Source organism: Acipenser ruthenus, chromosome 32 (assembly GCF_902713425.1).
Source record: "Acipenser ruthenus chromosome 32, fAciRut3.2 maternal haplotype, whole genome shotgun sequence".
In the NCBI taxonomy this organism is placed as follows: Eukaryota; Metazoa; Chordata; class Actinopteri; order Acipenseriformes; family Acipenseridae; genus Acipenser; species Acipenser ruthenus.
This window is the reverse complement of record NC_081220.1, coordinates 8,895,549-8,917,697: the sequence shown is the minus strand read 5'-3', so window position 1 is coordinate 8,917,697 and position 22,149 is coordinate 8,895,549. Positions and strand designations below refer to the sequence as shown.

Sequence of the window (22,149 nt, the reverse complement as noted above, 5' to 3'; positions counted from 1 at the left end):
ACCGCATTGATAGCATCAGACTGAAGAGGCCGGCAACTCGGATCCCTTAGAGTTAGTTGACTTGGAGACAAGCTGGGGACAGATTCCACTTTCACAGCAAGAGCTGCCATAGTTCCATTGGTGAAGCAATCTGAAACACAGCATTTGGATCCAGGCTAAGGAAACAGATTATAGCTTCAATACCACTCCATGCAACCTTTGGCCAATCTCAAAAACAGCTAATTCTAAAGAATGCTTGGTCTGCAGGAGAGTTACCAATCATCTTTGTAGGGAAACTGCAGGACAGAGAAAAGTCAGCCACCACAACCATGGTCTCAATATCCTTCAAGGTCAAGTCAAGCCTGCTTCTGATGCCTGAAGAACTGATCACCTACAGAGACAATACATCAGGTCAGTAATGTGTTGAACCCAAGACAACTAAAAACACATTAAAGTTTCATCACTTACTTCATATGTGGCATCAACTGAATTGTATGGCAGTCATCCAGAAATTGGTAGCGTTGGCATTATACTTGTACAGGGCAAGCAGACTTCCACCAAGTTCTCTTGAGCCCACAAAAGGAACCCAGTTGCGACCCATGTTGCCATATGTTACCATGGTATAGAATGCAGCACCATCACAGTAGCCAGTTACTGTAGGTAGAACTGCAAGAGGAAGAGCAGTTGTCAGGGCAATGGACTGGATTGGTCAGAAAAGGGTAATTGTAGACCACAAACAGTCAGGCACTTACTGATGTCTTTGAGAATGGCTTCAACTACAGCAGGATGAGTAAAGGGTGTATTCTCTGGCACTATATTCAGCAAGTAGGTCAGGGGCAGAATGTAGGTTCTGGTGTCTGGAGGAGTTACCTGAAAGAAAAGCAATGGTTTGTAGGATTAAACCCAAAGTCAGACAGCAAGCAACACATCCACAAGAAGCAAGTGTTTTCAAAGGGCAATTGGATGGTTGAACAGGTGGGATGTTACCTTTTGCTTCACATTGGGGTCCTCAAATGGCACCTGGAGAGTGTAGGTCTTGGATCCATTGGGAAAGACATGCTCCTGGACATTATAACCTTTTAGGTTGGCTTCTGGCACAGTTAACGTCTCTGATCCAACTATAATTTTGACCAGCTCCACATCAGGCAGGAATGTCCCCAGGGTCGCATTGAACACTCTGGCTTTAGGAACAGTGTCTGAAATTAAAGCATGCAATTAAAATGAAGGCTATGAAGTGGAGCATTGCAACAAATCCCTTTGATTTACTGCATGTGGACAAGTTCTACATACTGTTTGTGACAACTGGTGGCCGAGGCATGAAAGGAGTGGTTATTGGATGAAGTACTGTGTACTTGGTCTTCTCAGGCCCATCTTGCCAGGTATGCTCCAGCATTGGTTCAATAGAGTAAGAGATCACATATGTGTTGTCCAATACATGGCTCTGAAAGCACAGAAGCATCTTAGGAGGAAAGCTTTAAAATGAGAAGGATTTAGAAGATGTTGAACTTCTACATACCTTGTAATATCCACCATCAGCTCCCACAGGAATTTTTACAGTGATTAGCTGGGGACCGACATCCAGTTTATAATCTCCATTATGAATCGTTGCAGGGTCAAGCTTGCGACCATCAACTCCCATTTGAACATCAAGGGTAGTAATTTGTTGTGTCGGAACAAGAGGAGGTGGAACACGGGGAACATTCCATGTAATCATCTGTTCTGTGAAGGCTGTTCCATCTGACAGAAAGGAACACCATAGACTTGGTATAGAAAATTCACTTAAACGTAGAACAGTTCTTGAGCACCGTTACCCTCCATAAGCTTACTCACCAGTAGGACATGTAACTGCAGTGTCCACCATCATGACCATCCATCTTTGCTTATAAAAGGTGGTTGACCTTAGCACAGCCATTGGTACAGTTTGGATCTGTTAGAGGGGAGGGGGAATTTTACCAAAACAAAAGCAAGACTTGTCTACCTTCGTAGTCTGGATATACTGTACTGGAGAACAATGAAGCCTAGACTACTTACCACCTGAGGCTGGCTTTCTGTGGAGTTGTATGCAGCTCTAACCAGAATTCGAGTTGGTGTAGTGTTTATGCCATAGCCATTTGTCATGGCCTGAGCAACAGTCATAGTTGTCTTTCTATTTGCTGGGAGATGGAACACAATTTTCCAGATGCTGTTGTCAGCAGCAGTTGCCTAGCAAAGAAAAAAAAAAAAAAAAAAAAATACATTAGAATAGGGAGTTTGAACACAAAGCATCCCCAGTCTAAAGGATTTGTCACAGCAGATGGCTTGTTTAATAAAACATGAACTAAAACTGAAGGGTGAAATTAACAATGTATCACTGAAACCGTTATATGATCACCAAACATCTCTAATGGAACAGAGAATCCTCAAATACAACTGCGTACGAAAGAGCCTACGTGAAAGCATGTGGTCTGGATCGGATACAGGCAGAGTTTGTAGCCACTCATTTGTACTGGACCTTAATATATCAGTGTAACAAACTTTAGGACAATACTTGAAATTGCTCCTATACAGCAGACTTCAAAAAAGGTATATCAGGACACATTTATCATGAAGGGTTTATAACCCTGCACATATGAAGCCACTACCTCAGTGGTTGAAATACAAGGCTTGCACACAGACAAGAAAGTGTTAACTTCACCACAATCATGGTTTTACCAAAACAAATAACAGAATATATGTATACAAAGCCAATGCCTTAAATGTTACACAATTCCAATATGACCACCCTCTTGGGAGACAGGTTAAAGTTAATGGGGCCGTTAGATTTTGCTTCAACTAGATGAGACAGTAGAGTAGACCTCAATTAGGCAAGACCAAGGGGATGTGAATGAAGCAAATGCAAAGTCACATGATTCTACCTCAGGGTATGCAAGGGACCAATCAGGATCATCTTGAACAAAGTTTGGCTCAATAAGTGGCACACCTCTTCTCACAGAAACCTAAAGAATATTGAAATTAGTCATGAGTGAAGCACTTCTGTAATGACAATTAACATACCCACACAACCCAACAAGTTATACTGAAACAGCATTATCACATCCTGACAGCCCTTACCTCCATGTAGTTTCTTTCACACAGAATCTCCCTCTCCACCCATGGAGAATAGCGGCATGTCATGCTCTGAACATAGGAGGAAGCTGAAGTCATAGCACTGTTTGAGAAGACACTGATTTGTACGTCTCATTCTGGAAACAAAGGCTAAAGTTAGTCCCAGCATGTCACCATTAGAAACAGGTTTACAAGAAATAAAATGATGACTCACTGTGTTCTGAGCAAAGCAACTCAGCACAGAAGCAAGGAACTTGGCATTTCCCAAGAAGTCAACAGTTAAGCTATATCCACACTGAGCAGCCAGTCTTGGAGAGAGGGATACAAGCACCCCCTTATTGTCTATGGAAAATAAATTAAGTTGGCCTTTTAAGAAACTGTACACGTGATCAAGCAATGTAGAGATATAACAACGTGAACACCCCCACCACCCCGTCCCATCTACTTTTTGCAATTTTTTAAAAAAACTATTTATATTTCTAGAATTATACACCCATTCGGAACAATAGGTTTAGAGTAAATAATTTCTAATTCTGCGCACTTGCAGTCAACAAATCTGACCAAGGTTGTAGCAGCACAGGTCTATTATTTAGTGTGATCAGCAACGCAAGAGTTTCATACCCTGTATTTGAAAAAAAAAAAAAAACGAAGCCTGGTTGATGCCATACAGCGCGGGAGTGCTCTGTACTTAATTCAGGTTATTACATTACGAGTCAACAGGCTTTATACATCAAAAGCTTTCTATTCAAGAAAAATGATCACTCACCAATCACATTGATACGAAAATACTTTCCAACAAAAGACTTATCCAACATCATCATCATAACGATCCCTTGACATTCTGTCCTCACCGAGCCTGCAGAAGACAACGATACGTAAACACACAACCGGTAAATAAACAGGAAGCTGAAAGAACAGGTCTGCTGAAGTGACCGTTATCGTACCTAGAGGCGGGTTCTGCGTCCAAACTTCAGTGACTAACACTGCTAACAGCAATGTTATTCTGCATTGAAAAAAAAAAACACGCAAGTGAGAAACACACAATAAAATGAACGTTTCTAAAGTAGAGAAAAGATCAACAATTACCCAAATCTAAGACAACACGGCATCATTAAATCCAAGGCAGCCCCGACCGTGAACTTATTTCACCGTTATAAAGAAACAATAATAAAAACACAACCGTCAGTAGCTGAGTTTGGTGTTCCTTAGAGCGCAATGTGTTTATAAAGAGGTTCAGGTGCTAATGGGAGCTAATTAGCTGCAATTGATGAGCGCACCTCTTTCATATTAGTCCTCTAATTTTCAATCAGTACGTTAATTAAAATAAATAATAATAATAATAATAATAATAATAATAATAATAATAATAATAATAATAATAATAATAACCCATTTAGAAGATTGTACTTTGAATTTAAGTTTGGCAGAAGTACGTGCGGAACAAACTGGACTGTCACCGACAAGGACTGTCTGATTAAAGGCTCAGCTATGGAGGCATGTAGTAAACATATGCTTAGGTAGGCTAAGCAGATATTAAAGTAGACAATTTATTTGAGGCCACTTGATTTAAGAAACAGTGCAAAGCATCTCTTTAGCATGTCAGATTTGCCATGACAGGGGCAGTCCCGGGGAATAGAATGACCAAGTGGCAAATGGAAAGCACAGCGCTTAACCTGAAATACAACGCGCAGTATTGATTTAGAACAGACTAAACACAAATCGGATGGCTTGTTGGAAATTTGAATTGTAATCAATTTATTTAAGATTTGAAGTTCCCATTTCAATTATTGAGCTTAATTACATTCATTATTTTATGTATAATTAATTCAATTAGTGTGTTGAACATTTTCAATTTGATATATTATCTTCGAGTGTTGAGCTTTGTCTATTTGACAGCTGTTATTTCAATTCAAATGTTGAACTTTGTCGTTGATGTTTGACGCTCCGGCTTTTGCAGTTCACATTTTTGTTACATTCCACCTCTCATAGGTTTGAACACAAACGGGTTTATTTGTGAAATTGTCAGATTGTTTATTGTGTATCCAGCGATCTTCTGAACTAACTGGTTCAGTAGTCTGTTCCCGTGAATAGACAGCACATTTCTGAGGGGGGGTGTTCTGTACAGCTGTGCATTTGAGTAAAGTTTGTCGCGGAGTTTTAAACGTTCCCATGGCAACTGAGTCAACAAAACCAACATCATCACGCATTGAGACGCAAGCTAAGGGCTAAGAAGTAAATGGTAAAAAGTGAAAGCAGTGTGAGTCAGTGGAATTTTTTGATTGTTTGATTTTATCAAATGTTCACGATAATCATGTATGTTCTGTAAATGCGGAATGCAATTAGTTGATATGTAAAAGCATGAATAAATGAATGGTGTCTATTCCTAACGCATCGGTAAAGTTCAGTATAGTGCCGCTTTTGTAGCAGCAAGCAGGCTTGTTCCGTCACTATGTAACACAATTTTTGTTCCTGGGTAGTAGGTGTTATTTCCTAATTGCTTATGACTCAAAAGTATAGAAAATGGCTACTATTCCCCACAAACTTTGCTTTTGTGACAAGGACAGTGATATTTTGAAATTTACCTTTTTCCAATGAGAAAACGGACGAATTTGTGTCTTTTGGTTCACATAAAGTCAGAAAAAAACAACATATGAATCCAAATTAATATGCATTTATACTAAAGTAATACAAAAATGACTACAAAAGATTTAGAAGTGAGTAGTTTTTCGAGATTTAAGATTATACTGTAAATCACTTTCACGAATCAGCCCCCAAATGTAGTCTCCCATCAAGTTCTCGTTATACTGTCCTTGGTAGCGGCATTCAAAGTCCATTATATCCTGGTGGAAGCGCTCGCCTTGCTCCTCCGAGTACACTCCCATGTTCTCCTTGAATTTATCAAGATGAGCATCAAGGATATGGACTTTGAGGAACATCCTACAGCCCACTGTGCCGTAGTTCTTCACCAGTCTCAACCAGCTCCACATAGTTTTCGGCCTTGTGATTGCCCAGGAAGCCCCGAACCACTGCGACAAAGCTGTTCTAAGCCGCTTTCTCCTTACTAGTGAGCTTCTTGGGGAATTCATTGCACTCCAGGATCTTCTTTATCTGTGGTCTGACGAAGACACCGGCTTTGAACTTTGCCTCAGACGGCTTAGGGAAGAAGTCTTGATGGTACCTGAAAGACCCTTCTCTTTACTTCTAAAGAAGGCTGCTCTCTCTCCGGAGGAGTGGGTACGGGGAGCTCATGGCAGTGTGGCACCGGAGCGATGGATGAAGGAAGGTCCGGATACGTGATAGCAGGTGCATTCTTGCCAGTCCGACATTTGGAAGGGTCCACCATGCAGAAGTAGCAGTTGCTTGAGTGGTCAGTGGGTTCCCGCCAAATTCTTGGGATAGCGAACTTCATGGCTCTCTTTTCCCCTCTGTACCATCCTACAAAAATACATTTATTTCACCCATGACTAATGTGTAAGAGATTCTCGCAACATTTTTCATATATGATATATTTATTCAATAACATTGAAAATTGTAAAACATTTTAAAATTAAAAACTTTTACAATTTTAAAAATGTTAACAAATTTTATAACATAAAATTCCGAGCAACAATTGTCCATCTTACCAGAGTTTTTTTTGCAGTGCTCGCAGGTGAAATGAGGTGCCCAGGGTTTGTCTTGATCCCCAACAGGCATGCCGAAATATGCCTCGTAGGCCTCACACATCTTAGCAGATGCTTCCACGGAGTACTTTTTCAATCTTGTCTTGATAAATTGGCCGCAGACATAGCAAAATGCGTCTGCCGGATGGTTGCAGCCTCTTGATGCCATCTCAGAAAAATGCAGATATGTATCCACTTAGGCAGCTGGAACTAAACTGAACTGGTGGGCTTAAGGCCCCTGTATTTATACTACTATTTATATTACTGGAAAGTTCTAGAAAGTTCTAGAAGTTACTCCAAGTTTACTCAGCACTTAATCTATCTGGAATGTTCTGGAAAATAGGTCAATTTCAAAATATCACTGTCCTGGTAACACGAAAGCAAAGTTTGTGGGGAATAATAGCCATTTTCTATACTTTTGAGGCATAAGCAATTAGGAAATAACACTTACTACCCAGGAACCAAAAAAAAAAAAAAAAAAAAAAAATTGTTACACAGTGATATCTGCCTCCGGTGGCTTCTTTGAGGATTGCGAACAAATTATGACTGAAAAAAAGATCAAGAATGTACCAATCTGGCGCGAAGAAGCGTAAAAAGAAAAAGACTGAGGAAGAAAAACAACATGAGAAAGGTATTGTATTATTTGATTTAGCTCCGTTTTTATTGCTGTAGCTTGCTTGCATGCTGGCTGTGCCCAGGCGCGTAGTCACAGTGTACACATTGAGGCAGCCGAGGTCCTCGGTAAAAATCGACTCAATTCTTAATTGTGAAGACCAAAATAATAATAAAAAATGTACCCACTTTCTTTTTTAAGAGTGTAAAATTTATATATATATATATATTTATATATTCACATTACTATAATCTTGGGCTGTGTATTTGCATCTATAGCGACCCGGCCTGTGCGCCAGGCAGCACCGGGACCTCTGCGACCGGTTTCCCCCGCCTGAAGTACTGTACTACTTCCTATCATCGATTTATACAGACAAAAAATATTAAAGTTGAGTGAGAAACTGTGTGCTAAACTCGTTCAAAGCACGAGTCACAGTGTCAGCACCAGTCCCAGCAGTATCAGCACCAGTCTTACCGGTCAGCAGCAGTTACCAGTCCCAGCAGTGTAAGGCAACTTAAGTAGCAGTGAACCAAATGCAAGTCAATAAAGGTATGAACCCATCTACTTATTAATAGTGATGTTATATTCTTGTCCTTTTAAAATCACATATTTCTGACAGTGTGAATATGGTCATTGTAGGTTGCTGTGGTTTTGCTGGGAGACAATTAGTTTTAATCTTTGAAATAATATGGGTCATCAAATTTTAACATTAACATCATCATCCAAGAGACTTAATATTGCTTAGCAGTTTACATGAACAGTCTTCAGGCTTTGTAAGATGATAACTTTTACCTTTGTAACATGAACAGGATCTGCAAGAGGTTTGTTCAACTTTATTTATTTTTTGCCTCAGTAAAAATCTAAATGTTTATTTGTACATTGTATGTTTGCTCGTACATATTTGTGCTCTTACAAACGTTTCAAGAAAGACAGTAGTCTTAAGCCTATGTTGTTTTGATGTCGTGCCAAGTGGAGTGTGCTACTGGTGGGGGTGGCGGGGGTGGCGGGGGGGGGGGGGGGGGGAAACCAAATCCTGCTTAGGGCCCCCAAAAGGCTAGTAACAGTCCTGTCTATTACCAGTACAAAACACACACACACACACACACACACACACACACTCACACACACACACACACACACACACACACACACAGGCAGCAGTTGTACAGTGTTATACAAGGAAAATAACAAGATATACTCATGACACGTTAAGTGTTGAGATGACGATATCACATTATTTTTACATTAGTAGCCTATTATTTATTTTACAGTTGTCACACACAGCCTACATAAAATAATAATAATAATAATACACATTTCAAGAATCACAAATGTATACAAATTCTGCCACCCTTTTATACAGTTGGGTTTTTACTGGAACAATCTAAGAGGTACCGTAAAGTAGTTGCTTGCTAGCTGTCTGTCTGTCCATCCATCTAGTGCAGGAGTTGTTAACCCATGGTCCTAAAGAGAGCCTCAATCCTGCAGCGGCTCCCCTATAACTTTCCTGCCGTATCGGAGCGCCTGTCAGTCTGCGAGTGAACGGCGGTGTGAGCCGTGTCTTAGATCGCAGAACCTTCAAAGTAAAAAAATAAGATCCGTATTAATTTGGAATAGCATTAAAAAATTGACGCAGACGTCTTCTTTTCATCCTTTCTTCATTCATCCCTTCCTCTTTTCTTTTGATATTTAGCGGAGAAATTGAACTTTTTATAGACCTCCTCGGAGTCTCCTCCCCCCTCCCTCGCTTCTGAGCTCCGTCAGCGGGCACAGTGCCGGGTTTTGTATCCCGCCTTTGGCGCACAATGCCCCGGCTTGGCCCGTGTGGGTTTCCCGTCGCAGCCCCCAAGTGCTTCGTAGGCAGTTGCCCTCTATAATAGGCGCAGTCGAGCCGAAAGAGAGCACCAGACTCCAGCGGAGAGATAGCAGCAGCAGCACCGCACACGAATACACCCGGCACAGAGTAGAAATGGGGACTCGGTCGAAATTACGAAGCGGTTCCCGTACTCGAAATGTCAAAGGTAAGTAAAAATAAATACTGAATCTTATAGCAGTATGGATTTACATTGACAATGATGTGTTTTATTTATTTATTTATTGTCATTTATTTTAAGTCTTTGTTAAGTTTAACACGCAGTGAGGAGCATCTAATAACATAAATGAGCAGATAGACTTCGTTTGTTTATTTTTTTTCATCTCTTTTCAAATATTCATTTATGTACTTTGAAATGTTATATATTTGATCATTCACATATATATTCAACAAAATCTATATTATATTATTAAATATACGGGTTTGGTCTATGTATGTATTTCTTTGTATCGCTTGTTTTGAGTTTGCGAACATGGTCCTTTTAGTATTCCTTATTTTTAGTCGTTTTTCCGTTTGATAGAAATGTCAGACATGCTCAATCCATATCAGTATCTGCTGCTGTGTATTATAAAGAGATTTCAGACATGCTCAATCCATATCAGTATCTGCTGCTGTGTATTATAAAGAGATTTCAGACATGCTCAATCAATATCAGGGTCTGCTGCTGTGTATTATAAAGAGATTAAAGACATGCTCAATCCATATCAGTATCTGCTGCTGTGTATTATAAAGAGATTTCAGACATGCTCAATCAATATCCGGGTCTGCTGCTGTGTATTATAAAGAGATTTCCGACATGCTCAATCAATATCAGGGTCTGCTGCTGTGTATTATAAAGAGATTTCAGACATGCTCAATCAATATCAGGGTCTGCTGCTGTGTATTATAAAGAGATTTCAGATGTCAATCAATATCCGGGTCTGCTGCTGTGTATTATAAAGAGATTTCAGACATGCTCAATCAATATCCGGGTCTGCTGCTGTGTATTATAAAGAGATTTCAGACATGCTCAATCAATATCAGGGTCTGCTGCTGTGTATTATAAAGAGATTTCAGACATGCTCAATCAATATCAGGGTCTGCTGCTGTGTATTATAAAGAGATTTCAGACATGCTCAATCAATATCAGTATCTGCTGCTGTGTATAATAAAGAGATTTCAGACATGCTCAATCAATATCAGGGTCTGCTGCTGTGTATTATAAAGAGATTTCAGACATGCTCAATCAATATCAGGGTCTGCTGCTGTGGATTATAAAGAGATTTCAGACATGCTCAATCCATATCAGTATCTGCTGCTGTGTATTATAAAGAGATTTCAGACATGCTCAATCCATATCAGTATCTGCTGTTGTGTATTATAAAGAGATTTCAGACATGCTCAATCAATATCAGGGTCTGCTGCTGTGTATTATAAAGAGATTTCAGACATGCTCAATCAATATCCGGGTCTGCTGCTGTGTATTATAAAGAGATTTCAGACATGCTCAATCCATATCAGGGTCTGCTGCTGTGTATTATAAAGAGATTTCAGACATGCTCAATCAATATCCGGGTCTGCTGCTGTGTATTATAAAGAGATTTCAGACATGCTCAATCAATATCAGTATCTGCTGCTGTGTATTATAAAGAGATTTCAGACATGCTCAATCAATATCAGGGTCTGCTGCTGTGTATTATAAAGAGATTTCAGACATGCTCAATCCATATCAGGGTCTGCTGCTGTGTATTATAAAGAGATTAAAGACATGCTCAATCAATATCAGAGTCTGCTGCTGTGTATTATAAAGAGATTTCAGACATGCTTAATCAATATCCGGGTCTGCTGCTGTGTATTATAAAGAGATTTCAGACATGCTTAATCAATATCAGTATCTGCTGCTGTGTATTATAAAGAGATTTCAGACATGCTCAATCAATATCAGGGTCTGCTGCTGTGTATTATAAAGAGATTTCAGACATGCTCAATCCATATCAGGGTCTGCTGCTGTGTATTATAAAGAGATTAAAGACATGCTCAATCAATATCAGGGTCTGCTGCTGTGTATTATAAAGAGATTTCAGACATGCTTAATCAATATCCGGGTCTGCTGCTGTGTATTATAAAGAGATTTCAGACATGCTCAATCAATATCAGCATCTGCTGCTGTGTATTATAAAGAGATTTCAGATGTCTCAATCAATATCTGGAGCAGCAGTGTGGAGTAGTGGTCAGGGGGGCTCTGTACTCTTGACTGGAGGCTCTTGTGTAGGTTCAGTCCCAGGTGGGGACACACACACTGCTGCTGTACCCTTGAGCAAGCAGATACTTTACTTAGATTGCTCCATTAAAAAACCCAACTGTATAAATGGGCAATTGTATGTAAATAATAATATCACAATTGTAAGTCACCCTGGATACGGGTGTCTGCTAAGAAATAAAATATCAGAGTCTGCTAAACAGTAGAATGTATGCTGTGCCATAGGAGTCTCATTGAAACTGCTGTGTCATAGAAGTCTCATTGAAACTGCTGTGTCATAGGAGTCTCATTGAAACTGCTGTGCAATAGGGAGTCTTATTGAAACTGGCCTAGTCTTTTTTACTGAAGTTTATGCCATAGGGCTTCATCAGCAGGTTACAAGCTGACAAGCTAATTATTAAGTTGTATACCCTCTGTGTGTGTTTGTGTGTGTGTGTGTGTGTGTTCGTGTCTCAGTGAGTGTGTGTGTTTCCCTGTGTGTACGCGTGTTCATGTCTCTCTGTGTGTCAGTGTGCGTATTTCTCTGTGCATGTGTCACTGTGTGTGTGTTTCAGAATGTGCACCTGTGTCTCTGTGTTTGCGTGTCTATGATGTAAACCAATCATTCTGGTTTTCAAACAGCTTGCAGAGCAATAGTGAATCACTCAAATTGTGAATGAATGTGTAAATAAATAAATTAAACAAACTAATGAGAGAGTGGGAGGGAGAGGGAGGGAGGAAAAGGAAGTGAGAGAAAGAACAGCAGGAGGGAAAGCGAGAACGAGTGACTCGTTTGGAAGTGTAAAGGGATGAACTAATGAATGAATCAACAAATTAATCACTGGAATTCTCGAGACTGAAAGATACATTGAAGTTTATAACCGTTTGTCTGAGGGATGCTGTGACAGGAAATGACCGAGGTTGAGACTCAGAGACAGTTTAAACGTTCAAAAATAAAGTTTTTAATAAACAAAAATACAAAATAAACCGGCACAAGGGCCAACCAAAAAGGTTTTAAACATAAAATAAACAAAACAAAAAAAGCAAAACTTACAAAAATAAAGGTTTCCAGGCTGGACGTTGCCTTCACTGGATTCAAAAACAAACAACCAGAAACACAGCACACACAAAACACTCTTGTTTCTTCTCCTTCTAGAACACTCCCCCTAGCCAGGGCCTCTCCCCTGGCTTTTATCCCCTGTGGCTGGAGCCCAATTAATCAATAATTGCTGATTATTCAATTAGGGCTCCAGCCACATTCTCACATGTTTTCCTGGCACGGAGGAATTTAACCCCCTCCCTGCCAGTCCCAACCACGTTCTTAAAGACGGGGCAGTCCCCCGTCACAGATGCCTTTTCAAGCAGTCACCCCCTCAAATGTTAACATCAAAGCATATCAGTGTTTCTTTTTTTTTGGAATCGTCAATTATTTTTACCCCGTGATTTCTCCCCAATTTGGAATGTCCAATTGTTTTTAAGAAAGCTCCTGTCTCACTGCTTCTACAACCCCCCACCCCACCTCCCCACCTCCCCCCCCCCACCCCCGCAGTGACTCCTCCTCGGCTGGGAGAGGCTGGAGACAGACAAGCACACTCAAGCTTTAGTCCTCTGAAACAACACCGTACTTCAAGCTGTCAAGTCAAGCTGTCCACTTTCTTCTTTCTTTGTTTTTTTGTTTCTTTCTTTCACACTGCAAGCCCAGTGTAACACAGCCGGCTCACAGGCAGGCAGGCAGGCAGGCAGGCGGGCGTCTGCCACCCACAGGAGTCACTGGTGTGCGGTGAGACCGTGATTACCCAGCTGACTTGAGCCCCCCTGCCTGGGTGGCACTCTGCTAATTGTGCACTGTCCCCTGGGAGCCCCTTGGAAATCCTCTAGGAATCCCCTAGGTACCTCCTAGGAGCTCCTGGCCACAGCTGGCGATGGCATAGGCCCGGATTCGAAACAGTGCATTCTGCACTCCAGGGTGTGCCTTTACAGGATGCACCACTCGGGAGTCCCCTATTATTGTTAAAGATAATAAAATATTATAATCAGATTTGTAGGTCAACAGATCCACCATAAATAAAGCGGCTTCTTGTTCCTGATGAAGTCATTTCCACCATGCTGCTGATGTGCTGCTGTGTGAGAGTGCTAATCTGGAGTGAAATGTGTTCAGGCTTTCACACACACACATTGAGAAAGACACACACATTGAGAGACACACATACGCACACTGGAGCACACACACACACATTGAGAGAGAAACACACTGAGACACACACACACACATTGAGAGAGAAACACACTGAGACACACACACACATTGAGAGAGAAACACACTGAGACACACACACACATTGAGAGAGAAACACACTGAGACACACACACACTGAGAGAGAAACACACCAAGACACACACTGAGACACACACACACATTGAGAGAGACACACACTGAGACACACACATTGAGAGAGAGACACACACACACATTGAGAGAGACACACACACACACATTGAGAGAGAAACACACTGAGACACACATTGAGAGAGAAACACACTGAGACACACACACACACATTGAGAGAGACACACACTGAGACACACACTGAGACACACATTGAGACACACACACACACACACACATTGAGAGAGACACACACTGAGACGCACACATTGAGAGAGAGACACACACACACACATTGAGAGAGACACACACTGAGACACACACACACACATTGAGAGAGAAACACACTGAGACACACATTGAGAGAGAAACACACTGAGACACACACACATTGAGAGAGAAACACACTGAGACACACACACACACACATTGAGAGAGACACACACTGAGACACACACATTGAGAGAGACACACACGCACACATTGAGAGAGACACATACTGAGACACACACACACACAGAGAAACACACCGAGACACACACACACATTGAGAGAGACACACACACACACATTGAGATAGACACACACTGAGACACACACACACATTGAGAGAGACACACACAGAGACACACACTCACATTGAGAGAGACACACACTGAGACACACACAAATTGAGAGACATACACTCACTGGAACACACACACATTGCAAGAGAAACACACTGAGACACACACATATTGAGAGAGAAACACACTGAGACACACACACACATTGAGAGAGAAACACACTGAGACACACACACACATTGAGAGAGAAACACACTGAGACACACATTGAGAGAGAAACACACTGAGACACACACACACATTGAGAGAGAAACACACCAAGACACACATTGAGACACACACACACACACACACATTGAGAGAGACACACACTGAGACGCACACATTGAGAGAGAGACACACACACACACATTGAGAGAGACACACACTGAGACACACACACACACATTGAGAGAGAAACACACTGAGACACACATTGAGAGAGAAACACACTGAGACACACACACATTGAGAGAGAAACACACTGAGACACACACACACACACACATTGAGAGAGACACACACTGAGACACACACATTGAGAGAGACACACACGCACACATTGAGAGAGACACATACTGAGACACACACACACACAGAGAAACACACCGAGACACACACACACACATTGAGAGAGACACACACACACACATTGAGATAGACACACACTGAGACACACACACACATTGAGAGAGACACACACAGAGACACACACTCACATTGAGAGAGACACACACTGAGACACACACAAATTGAGAGACATACACTCACTGGAACACACACACATTGCAAGAGAAACACACTGAGACACACACATATTGAGAGAGAAACACACTGAGACACACACACACATTGAGAGAGAAACACACTGAGACACACACACACATTGAGAGAGAAACACACTGAGACACACATTGAGAGAGAAACACACTGAGACACACACACACATTGAGAGAGAAACACACCAAGACACACATTGAGACACACACACACACACATTGAGAGAGACACACACTGAGACACACACATTGAGAGAGAGACACACACACACACATTGAGAGAGACACACACTGAGACACACACACACAGAGAAACACACCGACACACACACACACACACATTGAGATAGACACACACTGAGACACACACACACATTGAGAGAGACACACACAGAGACACACACACACATATTGAGATAGAAACACACCGAGACACAGACACACATTGAGAGACACACACACACACACACACACACACACAATGAGATAGACACACACTGAGACACACACACACATTGAGAGACACACACACACACATTGAGAGAGACACACACTGAGACACACACACACACATATACACACACATTGAGATAGAAACACACCGAGACACAGACACACATTGAGACACACACACACACACACACACACACACACACACACACACACACATTGACAGTGTTCTCCTCTATTCATTGTCTTCCCTGAATTATAGAAGGCGTTCCTGTTTTTCCGAGTATTCGGGTTCTTCTATAAATGTCACCAAAGTTTCCGAGCCTCTCTCTGAGTGACTGTTCGCCCAGTCAGTTCTGTTATGTGCTGAGAACATTATATCATTGGGTCACTCGGGGTCAGGGGTCACTCTTAGAGAGATCTATGACAGACAACTGAATAAATGTTCATTGAGACATGACTTCAAATCTGTCTGTCTATTTGTTTATCTGCCTTTCTGTCTTGTCTGTCATTCTGTTTATCTATCAGTCTATCTCTCTCCCCTCCCTTCTCCTCTCTCACACTCTCTCCTCTCTCTCCCCACGCAGGCTCGGTGTCTGTCTGGCTGTTGCTCTGGCTGGCAGTCTGCTCCCCTAGCCCTGCCTATTCCTGCCCCAGGCTGTGTGTCTGTTACCCCTCCCCGATGACGGTCAGCTGCCAGTCTCAGAACTTCTCGGCGGTGCCGGCCGGCATTCCCTACGACAGCCAGAGAGTGTTCCTCCAAAACAACCGCATCACAGAGCTGCGGGCGCAGTCCTTCGGCTTCCAGACACAGGTACCATCTTGCCCTGTTCACACTTCACATTTATTTGTAACCCCCTTTTCTCCCTCAATTTATAAATTGTTTTTAAGACTATGTCTGCCTCACCACTGCTGCTGCTGCTGCTGCGATCTCCCCCGCAGTGACTCCTTCTCGGCTGGGAGAGGCTGGAGATAGACAAACGCACTCAAGCTTTTGTCCTCCGAAACAACAACGTGCAAGCCCACACAATAATCTAAATGTAATTCAATTCCAGTACTTATTTTGTTCATATATGTAGTCTTTTACAGAGTTTTTTAAACATACATATATAATTAGAGGAAGGTAGGATGTCGGAGACAAATTGAAAATGTATGGGGGGGGTCCCTCTTTTAAGTGACACTATTTAACTGTCCCTTGAGTGCAGGTCTCTTAATCGAGGTTTGACTGTAACTCGAAATTGAGCTTGAAAATGATCTTCCTCTCTCTCCCCCACCTCTCTCTCTCCCTCTCATCAGGTCCTGTGGCTCTACTCCAACAACATCAGCTCCATCAAACCCGATTCCTTCAGCGACATGCGAGATCTGGAGGAGCTGGACCTGGGGGATAACCCCTCCCTGCGCACCCTCCACCCTGACTCCTTCCAGGGGCTGGACAAGCTGCAGAGCCTGCACATATACCGCTGCCAGCTGGGGACCCTGCCCGGAAACATCTTCAAAAAACTCTACAGCCTGCAGTTCCTTTACCTGCAGGACAACCTGCTGCAACACATCCAGGTGAGAGAGAGAGAGAGAGTTAGACCTCCTATCTAATACAGTGCACCTCCAACCCTGCTCCTGGAGCCCCCCCCCCCCCACCCCCCCCATCCTATCTAATACAGTGTGTCTCCAACCCTGCTCCTTGAGCCCCCCCCATCCCCCCCCATCCTATCTAATACAGTTTGTCTCCAACCCTGCTCCTGGAAAGCCCCCCATCGTATCTAATACAGTGTGTCTCCAACCCTGCTCCTGGAGCCCCAACATCCTATCTAATATAGTGTGTCTCCAACCCTGCTCTTGGAGAGCCCCCTCTATCCTATCTAATACAGTGTGTCTCAATCCTGCTCCTGGAGAGCCCCCTCTATCCTATCTAATACAGTCTGTCTCAACCCTGCTCCTGGGGGGGGAGGGGTGACAGGAGGCAGATACATACAGGAGAGCTATAACACAAATAATTTTAATTTCATAATTTAACATACAACTTTTTGGTAGTACTGAATTTTCATGTGCCAAATATCAATCTCTGTCCCTCCCCTTCCCCCTCCCTCTCTCTCCCCCTCTCAGGACAATCTCTTCTCAGACCTGGTGAATCTCACTCACCTCTTCCTCCACGGCAACCGAATCCGAGTCCTGTCTGAAAATGTCTTCAGAGGGCTGGTCAACCTGGACAGGCTCCTCCTCCATGAGAACCGAGTGCGACAGGTCAACCGCAAAGCCTTCAGGGACCTGGGTCACCTCACCACCCTGTTCCTCTTCAACAACGCCCGAACAGACCTCCCTGCTTCGGCCCTCTCCGATCTCTCATCCCTGCAGTTCCTCAGACTCAACGGAAACCCCTGGAGCTGCTCCTGCCAGGCCCGCCCTCTCTGGGAATGGTTCCGTCAGGTCCGGATCTCCAGCTCCGAGCTCCTCTGCGCCGGTCCCGAGGAGAGGAAAGGTCTAGATTTGAGGTTCTTGAGAGAAATCGATTTCGCTCCCTGCCCCATGATGCCTTACTATCCGAGAGCCCGCGTCACTTACACCTTCAGCACCAGAACGAGATGGTGGTTCCCCAAATCGGGCAAGGCAAGCGGGGGGAATTCGGACAAATCTAAAGGCTTGGATGGAAAGAAAGGACAACAGCAAGACAACAGTTACATCAGTCCAGATAAAAGTCAAACCAAAAGTTACGAAGCTGAGTCCACATTGACGAAAGTTAAAGAGCAAGACTACTGGGAGAAATATGAAAACGAAGACTCCACTATTCGTTGTTACAAGTTGGATTGTTTGAAAGAAGCAAATGGGAAATCCAGAGGCGTTTGTCCAGACGCGTCCCTCTTTCTCCTCTCTCTCTCCCTCACTCTCACCCTCTCCCTCTCTCTCACCCTTCACTTTCTTTTTCCTGAAACCATGTGAAGAGCATTTGTGAATTTCCCCTTAAAGTCTATATTGAAAAGATATTACGATTCAATTACTGCTCTGCAGTGTTGAGTTTCCTATAGACCAGCTCTGCTCTGAAACTGCTGTGCGATAACACCGTGTAACAATTTTTTATTTTTTTTTGGTTCCTGGGTAGTAAGTGTTATTTCCTAATTGCTTATGCCTCAAAAGTATAGAAAATGGCTATTATTCCCCACAAACTTTGCTTTTGTGACCAGGACAGTGATATTTTGAAATTTACCTATTTTCCAGAACATTCCAGATAGATTCAGTGCTGAGTAAACTTGGAGTAACTTCTAGAACTTTCCAGTAATATAAATAGTAGTATAAATACAGGGGCCTTAAGCCCACCAGTTCAGTTTAGTTCCACCTGCCTAAGTGGATACATATCTGCATTTTTCTGAGATGGCATCAAGAGGCTGCAATGATGGCATTCCTGATGGGTCTCCAAGGCGGTTTTACCAAGTTTCCCTGCTATCTTTGCCTTTGGGACAGCAGGGACACCAAGGCGCACTACCACAGGCGGGACTGGCCACAGCGGACGAATTCTCTGTGGGAAGGAACAACGTCAAGTGGGAGCCACTGGTGGACCCCCGGAAGGTGCTGATGCCACCACTGCACATCAAATTGGGCCTTATGAAACAATTTGTCAGAGCTCTAGATAAGGAGTCGGCAGCCTTCAGGTACCTTCAAGACGTCTTCCCTAAGCTGTCTGAGGCAAAGGTCAAAGCCGGTGTCTTCGTCAGACCACAGATAAAGAAGATCCTGGAGTGCAATGAATTCCCCAAGAAGCTCACTAGTAAGGAGAAAGCGGCTTGGAACAGCTTTGTCGCAGTGGTTCGGGGCTTCCTGGGCAATCACAAGGCCGAAAACTATGTGGAGCTGGTTGAGACTCTGGTGAAGAACTACGGCACAATGGGCTGTAGGATGTCCCTCAAAGTCCATATCCTTGAGGCTCATCTTGATAAATTCAAGGAGAACATGGGAGTGTACTCGGAGGAGCAAGGCGAGCGCTTCCACCAGGATATACTGGACTTTGAACGCCGCTACCAAGGACAGTATAACGAGAACATGATGGGAGACTACATTTGGGGGCTGATTCGTGAAAGTGATTTACAGTATAATCGTAAATCTCGAAAAACTACTCATTTCTAAATCTTTTGTAGTCATTTTTGTATTACTTTAGTATTAATACATGTTAATTTGGATTCATATGTTGTTTTTTTCTGACTTTATGTGAACGAAAAGACACAAATTCGCCCGTTCTCATTGGAAATAGGTAAATTTCAAAATATCACTGTCCTGGTCACAAAAGCAAAGTTTGTGGGGAATAATAGCCATTTTCTATACTTCTGAGGCATAAGCAATTAGGAAATAACACTTACTACCCAGGAACAAAAATTGTGTTACATAGTGTAATGAGTCTTATTAAAACTGCTGTGCGATAATGAGTCCTATTGAAACTGCTGTGCAATAGGGAGTCTCATTGAAAATTCTGTGTGATAGGGAGTCTTATTGAAACTGCTGTGTGATAGGGAGTCTCATTGAAACTGCTGTGTGATAGGGAGTCTTACTGAAACTGCTGTGCAATAGGGAGTCTTATTGAAACTGCTGTGCGATAGGGAGTCTTATTGAAACTGCTGTGCGATTGGGAGTCTCATTGAAACTGCTGTGCAATAGGGAGTCTCATTGAAACTGTTGTGTGATAGGGAGTCTTATTGAAACTGCTGTGCAATAGGGAGTCTTATTGAAACTGCTGTGCAATAGGGAGTCTCATTGAAACTGCTGTGTGATAGGGAGTCTCATTGAAACTGCTGTGCAATAGGGAGTCTCATTGAAACTGCTGTGTGATAGGGAGTCTCATTGAAACTGCTGTGCGATAATGAGACTTATTAAAACTGCTGTGCGATAGGGAGTCTTACTGAAACTGCTGTGCAATAGGGAGTCTTACTGAAACTGCTGTGCGATAGGGAGTCTCATTGAAACTGCTGTGCAATAGGGAGTCTCATTGAAACTGCTGTGCAATAGGGAGTCTCATTGAAACTGCTGTGTGATAGGGAGTCATTGAAACTGCTGTGAAATAGGATAAGTCTCATTGAAACTGCTGTGCAATAGGGAGTCTTATTTAAACTGCTGTGCGATAATGAGACTTATTAAAACTGCTGTGTGATAGGGAGTCTCATTGAAACTGCTGTGTGGTAGGGAGTCTTATTGAAACTGCTGTGCAATAGGGAGTCTTATTGAAACTGCTGTGTGATAGGGAGTCTTACTGAAACTGCTGTGCGATAGGGAGTCTCATTGAAACTGCTGTGCAATAGGGAGTCTGATTGAAACTTCTGTGAAATAGGATGAGTCTCATTGAAACTACTGTGCAATAGGGAGTCTTATTGAAACTGCTGTGCAATAGGGAGTCTTATTGAAACTGCTGTGCAATAGGGAGTCTCATTGAAACTGCTGTGCAATATTGAGTCTCATTGAAACTGCTGTGCAATAGGGAGTCTCATTGAAACTGCTGTGCGATAGGCAGTCTTATTGAAACTGCTGTGCGATAGGGAGTCTCATTGAAACTGCTGTGCAATAGGGAGTCTTATTGAAACTGCTGTGCAATAGGGAGTCTTATTGAAACTGCTGTGCGATAGGGAGTCTCATTGAAACTGCTGTGCAATAGGGAGTCTTACTGAAACTGCTGTGCGATAGGCAGTCTTATTGAAACTGCTGTGCGATAGGGAGTCTCATTGAAACTGCTGTGCAATAGGGAGTCTTATTGAAACTGCTGTGCAATAGGGAGTCTTATTGAAACTGCTGTGCGATAGGGAGTCTCATTGAAACTGCTGTGCAATAGGGAGTCTTATTGAAACTGCTGTGTGATAGGGAGTCTTATTGAAACTGCTGTGTGATAGGGAGTCTCATTGAAACTGCTGTGCGATAGGGAGTCTCATTGAAAGTGTTTGAGAGAGACCCAGGGAAAGCACTGTTTTAAAAGGAACTAATCTAAAAAGTTATATAAAAAATGAAATTGTGTCTTTCCTATAGACTTGCTCTGTACAGCTCTGCAGTGTTGATCTCTCTTTCCTTTTAACCTGTTCTGTACAGCTCTGCAGTGTTGAGTTTCCTACAGACCTGCTCTGTGCAGCTCTGCAGTGTTGTTTTCTATAGACCTGCTCTGTGCAGCTCTGCAGTGTTGAGTTTCCTATAGACCTGCTCTGTGCAGCTCTGCAGTGTTGGTTCCTATAGAACAACTGTGTGCAGCTCTGCAGTGTTGAGTTTCCTATAGACCTGCTCTGTGCAGCTCTGCCATCTTGAGTTTCCTATAGACCTACTCTGTGCAGCTCTGCAGTGTTGAGTTTCCAATAGACCTGCTCTGTGCAACTCTGCAGTGTTGAGTTTCCTATAGACCTGCTCTGTGCAGCTCTGCAGTGTTATTTTCTATAGACCTGCTCTGTGCAGCTCTGCAGTGTTGAGTTTAAGATAGACCTGCTCTGTGCAGCTCTGCAGTGTTGAGTTTCCTATAGACCTGCTCTGTGCAGCTCTGCAGTGTTGAGTTTCCT

At 42.7% G+C, this 22,149-nt stretch overlaps 2 protein-coding genes and 1 long non-coding RNA gene across 3 annotated transcripts; 1 reads left to right on the top strand and 2 right to left on the bottom strand.

The window, feature by feature from the left end:
* Window positions 1-666: 666 nt before the first annotated feature.
* LOC131703111 (uncharacterized) lies at window positions 667-3,377 on the bottom strand. The gene is made up of 9 exons (XM_059005976.1): window positions 3,278-3,377; window positions 3,070-3,200; window positions 2,874-2,954; window positions 2,011-2,181; window positions 1,810-1,906; window positions 1,496-1,716; window positions 1,270-1,420; window positions 967-1,175; window positions 667-849 (listed from the first exon to the last, which is right to left on the bottom strand). Exons 2-9 carry the CDS (start codon window positions 3,160-3,162, stop codon window positions 667-669), a joined length of 1,206 nt encoding a protein of 401 aa, XP_058861959.1. The 5' UTR covers window positions 3,163-3,200; window positions 3,278-3,377.
* Window positions 3,378-3,835: 458 nt separating this feature from the next.
* On the bottom strand, window positions 3,836-4,237 carry LOC131703017 (uncharacterized). Its single transcript, XR_009309635.1, has 3 exons — window positions 4,150-4,237; window positions 4,008-4,066; window positions 3,836-3,919 (listed from the first exon to the last, which is right to left on the bottom strand). It is a non-coding gene; the product is annotated as an uncharacterized LOC131703017 (long non-coding RNA).
* A 12,007-nt stretch (window positions 4,238-16,244) lies between these two features.
* On the top strand, window positions 16,245-18,732 carry LOC131703011 (reticulon-4 receptor-like 2; the record flags this gene model as incomplete). The annotated part of the gene is made up of 3 exons (XM_059005891.1): window positions 16,245-16,460; window positions 16,943-17,200; window positions 17,747-18,732. Coding segments are annotated over 3 exons (1,305 nt in total), but the record flags the coding sequence as incomplete, so codon positions are not given.
* Between the last annotated feature and the right edge of the window lie 3,417 nt (window positions 18,733-22,149).

Bases quoted from the DNA above. Each gene is read 5' to 3' on its own strand.
- LOC131703111 (XM_059005976.1), bottom strand. From the start codon at position 3,162: ATGACTTCAGCTTCCTCCTATGTTCAGAGCATGACATGCCGCTATTCT. The intron at 2,955-3,069 runs GTAAGGGCTGTC...AATATTCTTTAG, and splicing joins GTGAAAGAAACTACATGGAG to GTTTCTGTGAGAAGAGGTGT. The intron at 1,421-1,495 runs GTATGTAGAAGT...CTGTGCTTTCAG, and splicing joins CTGATGGTGGATATTACAAG to AGCCATGTATTGGACAACAC.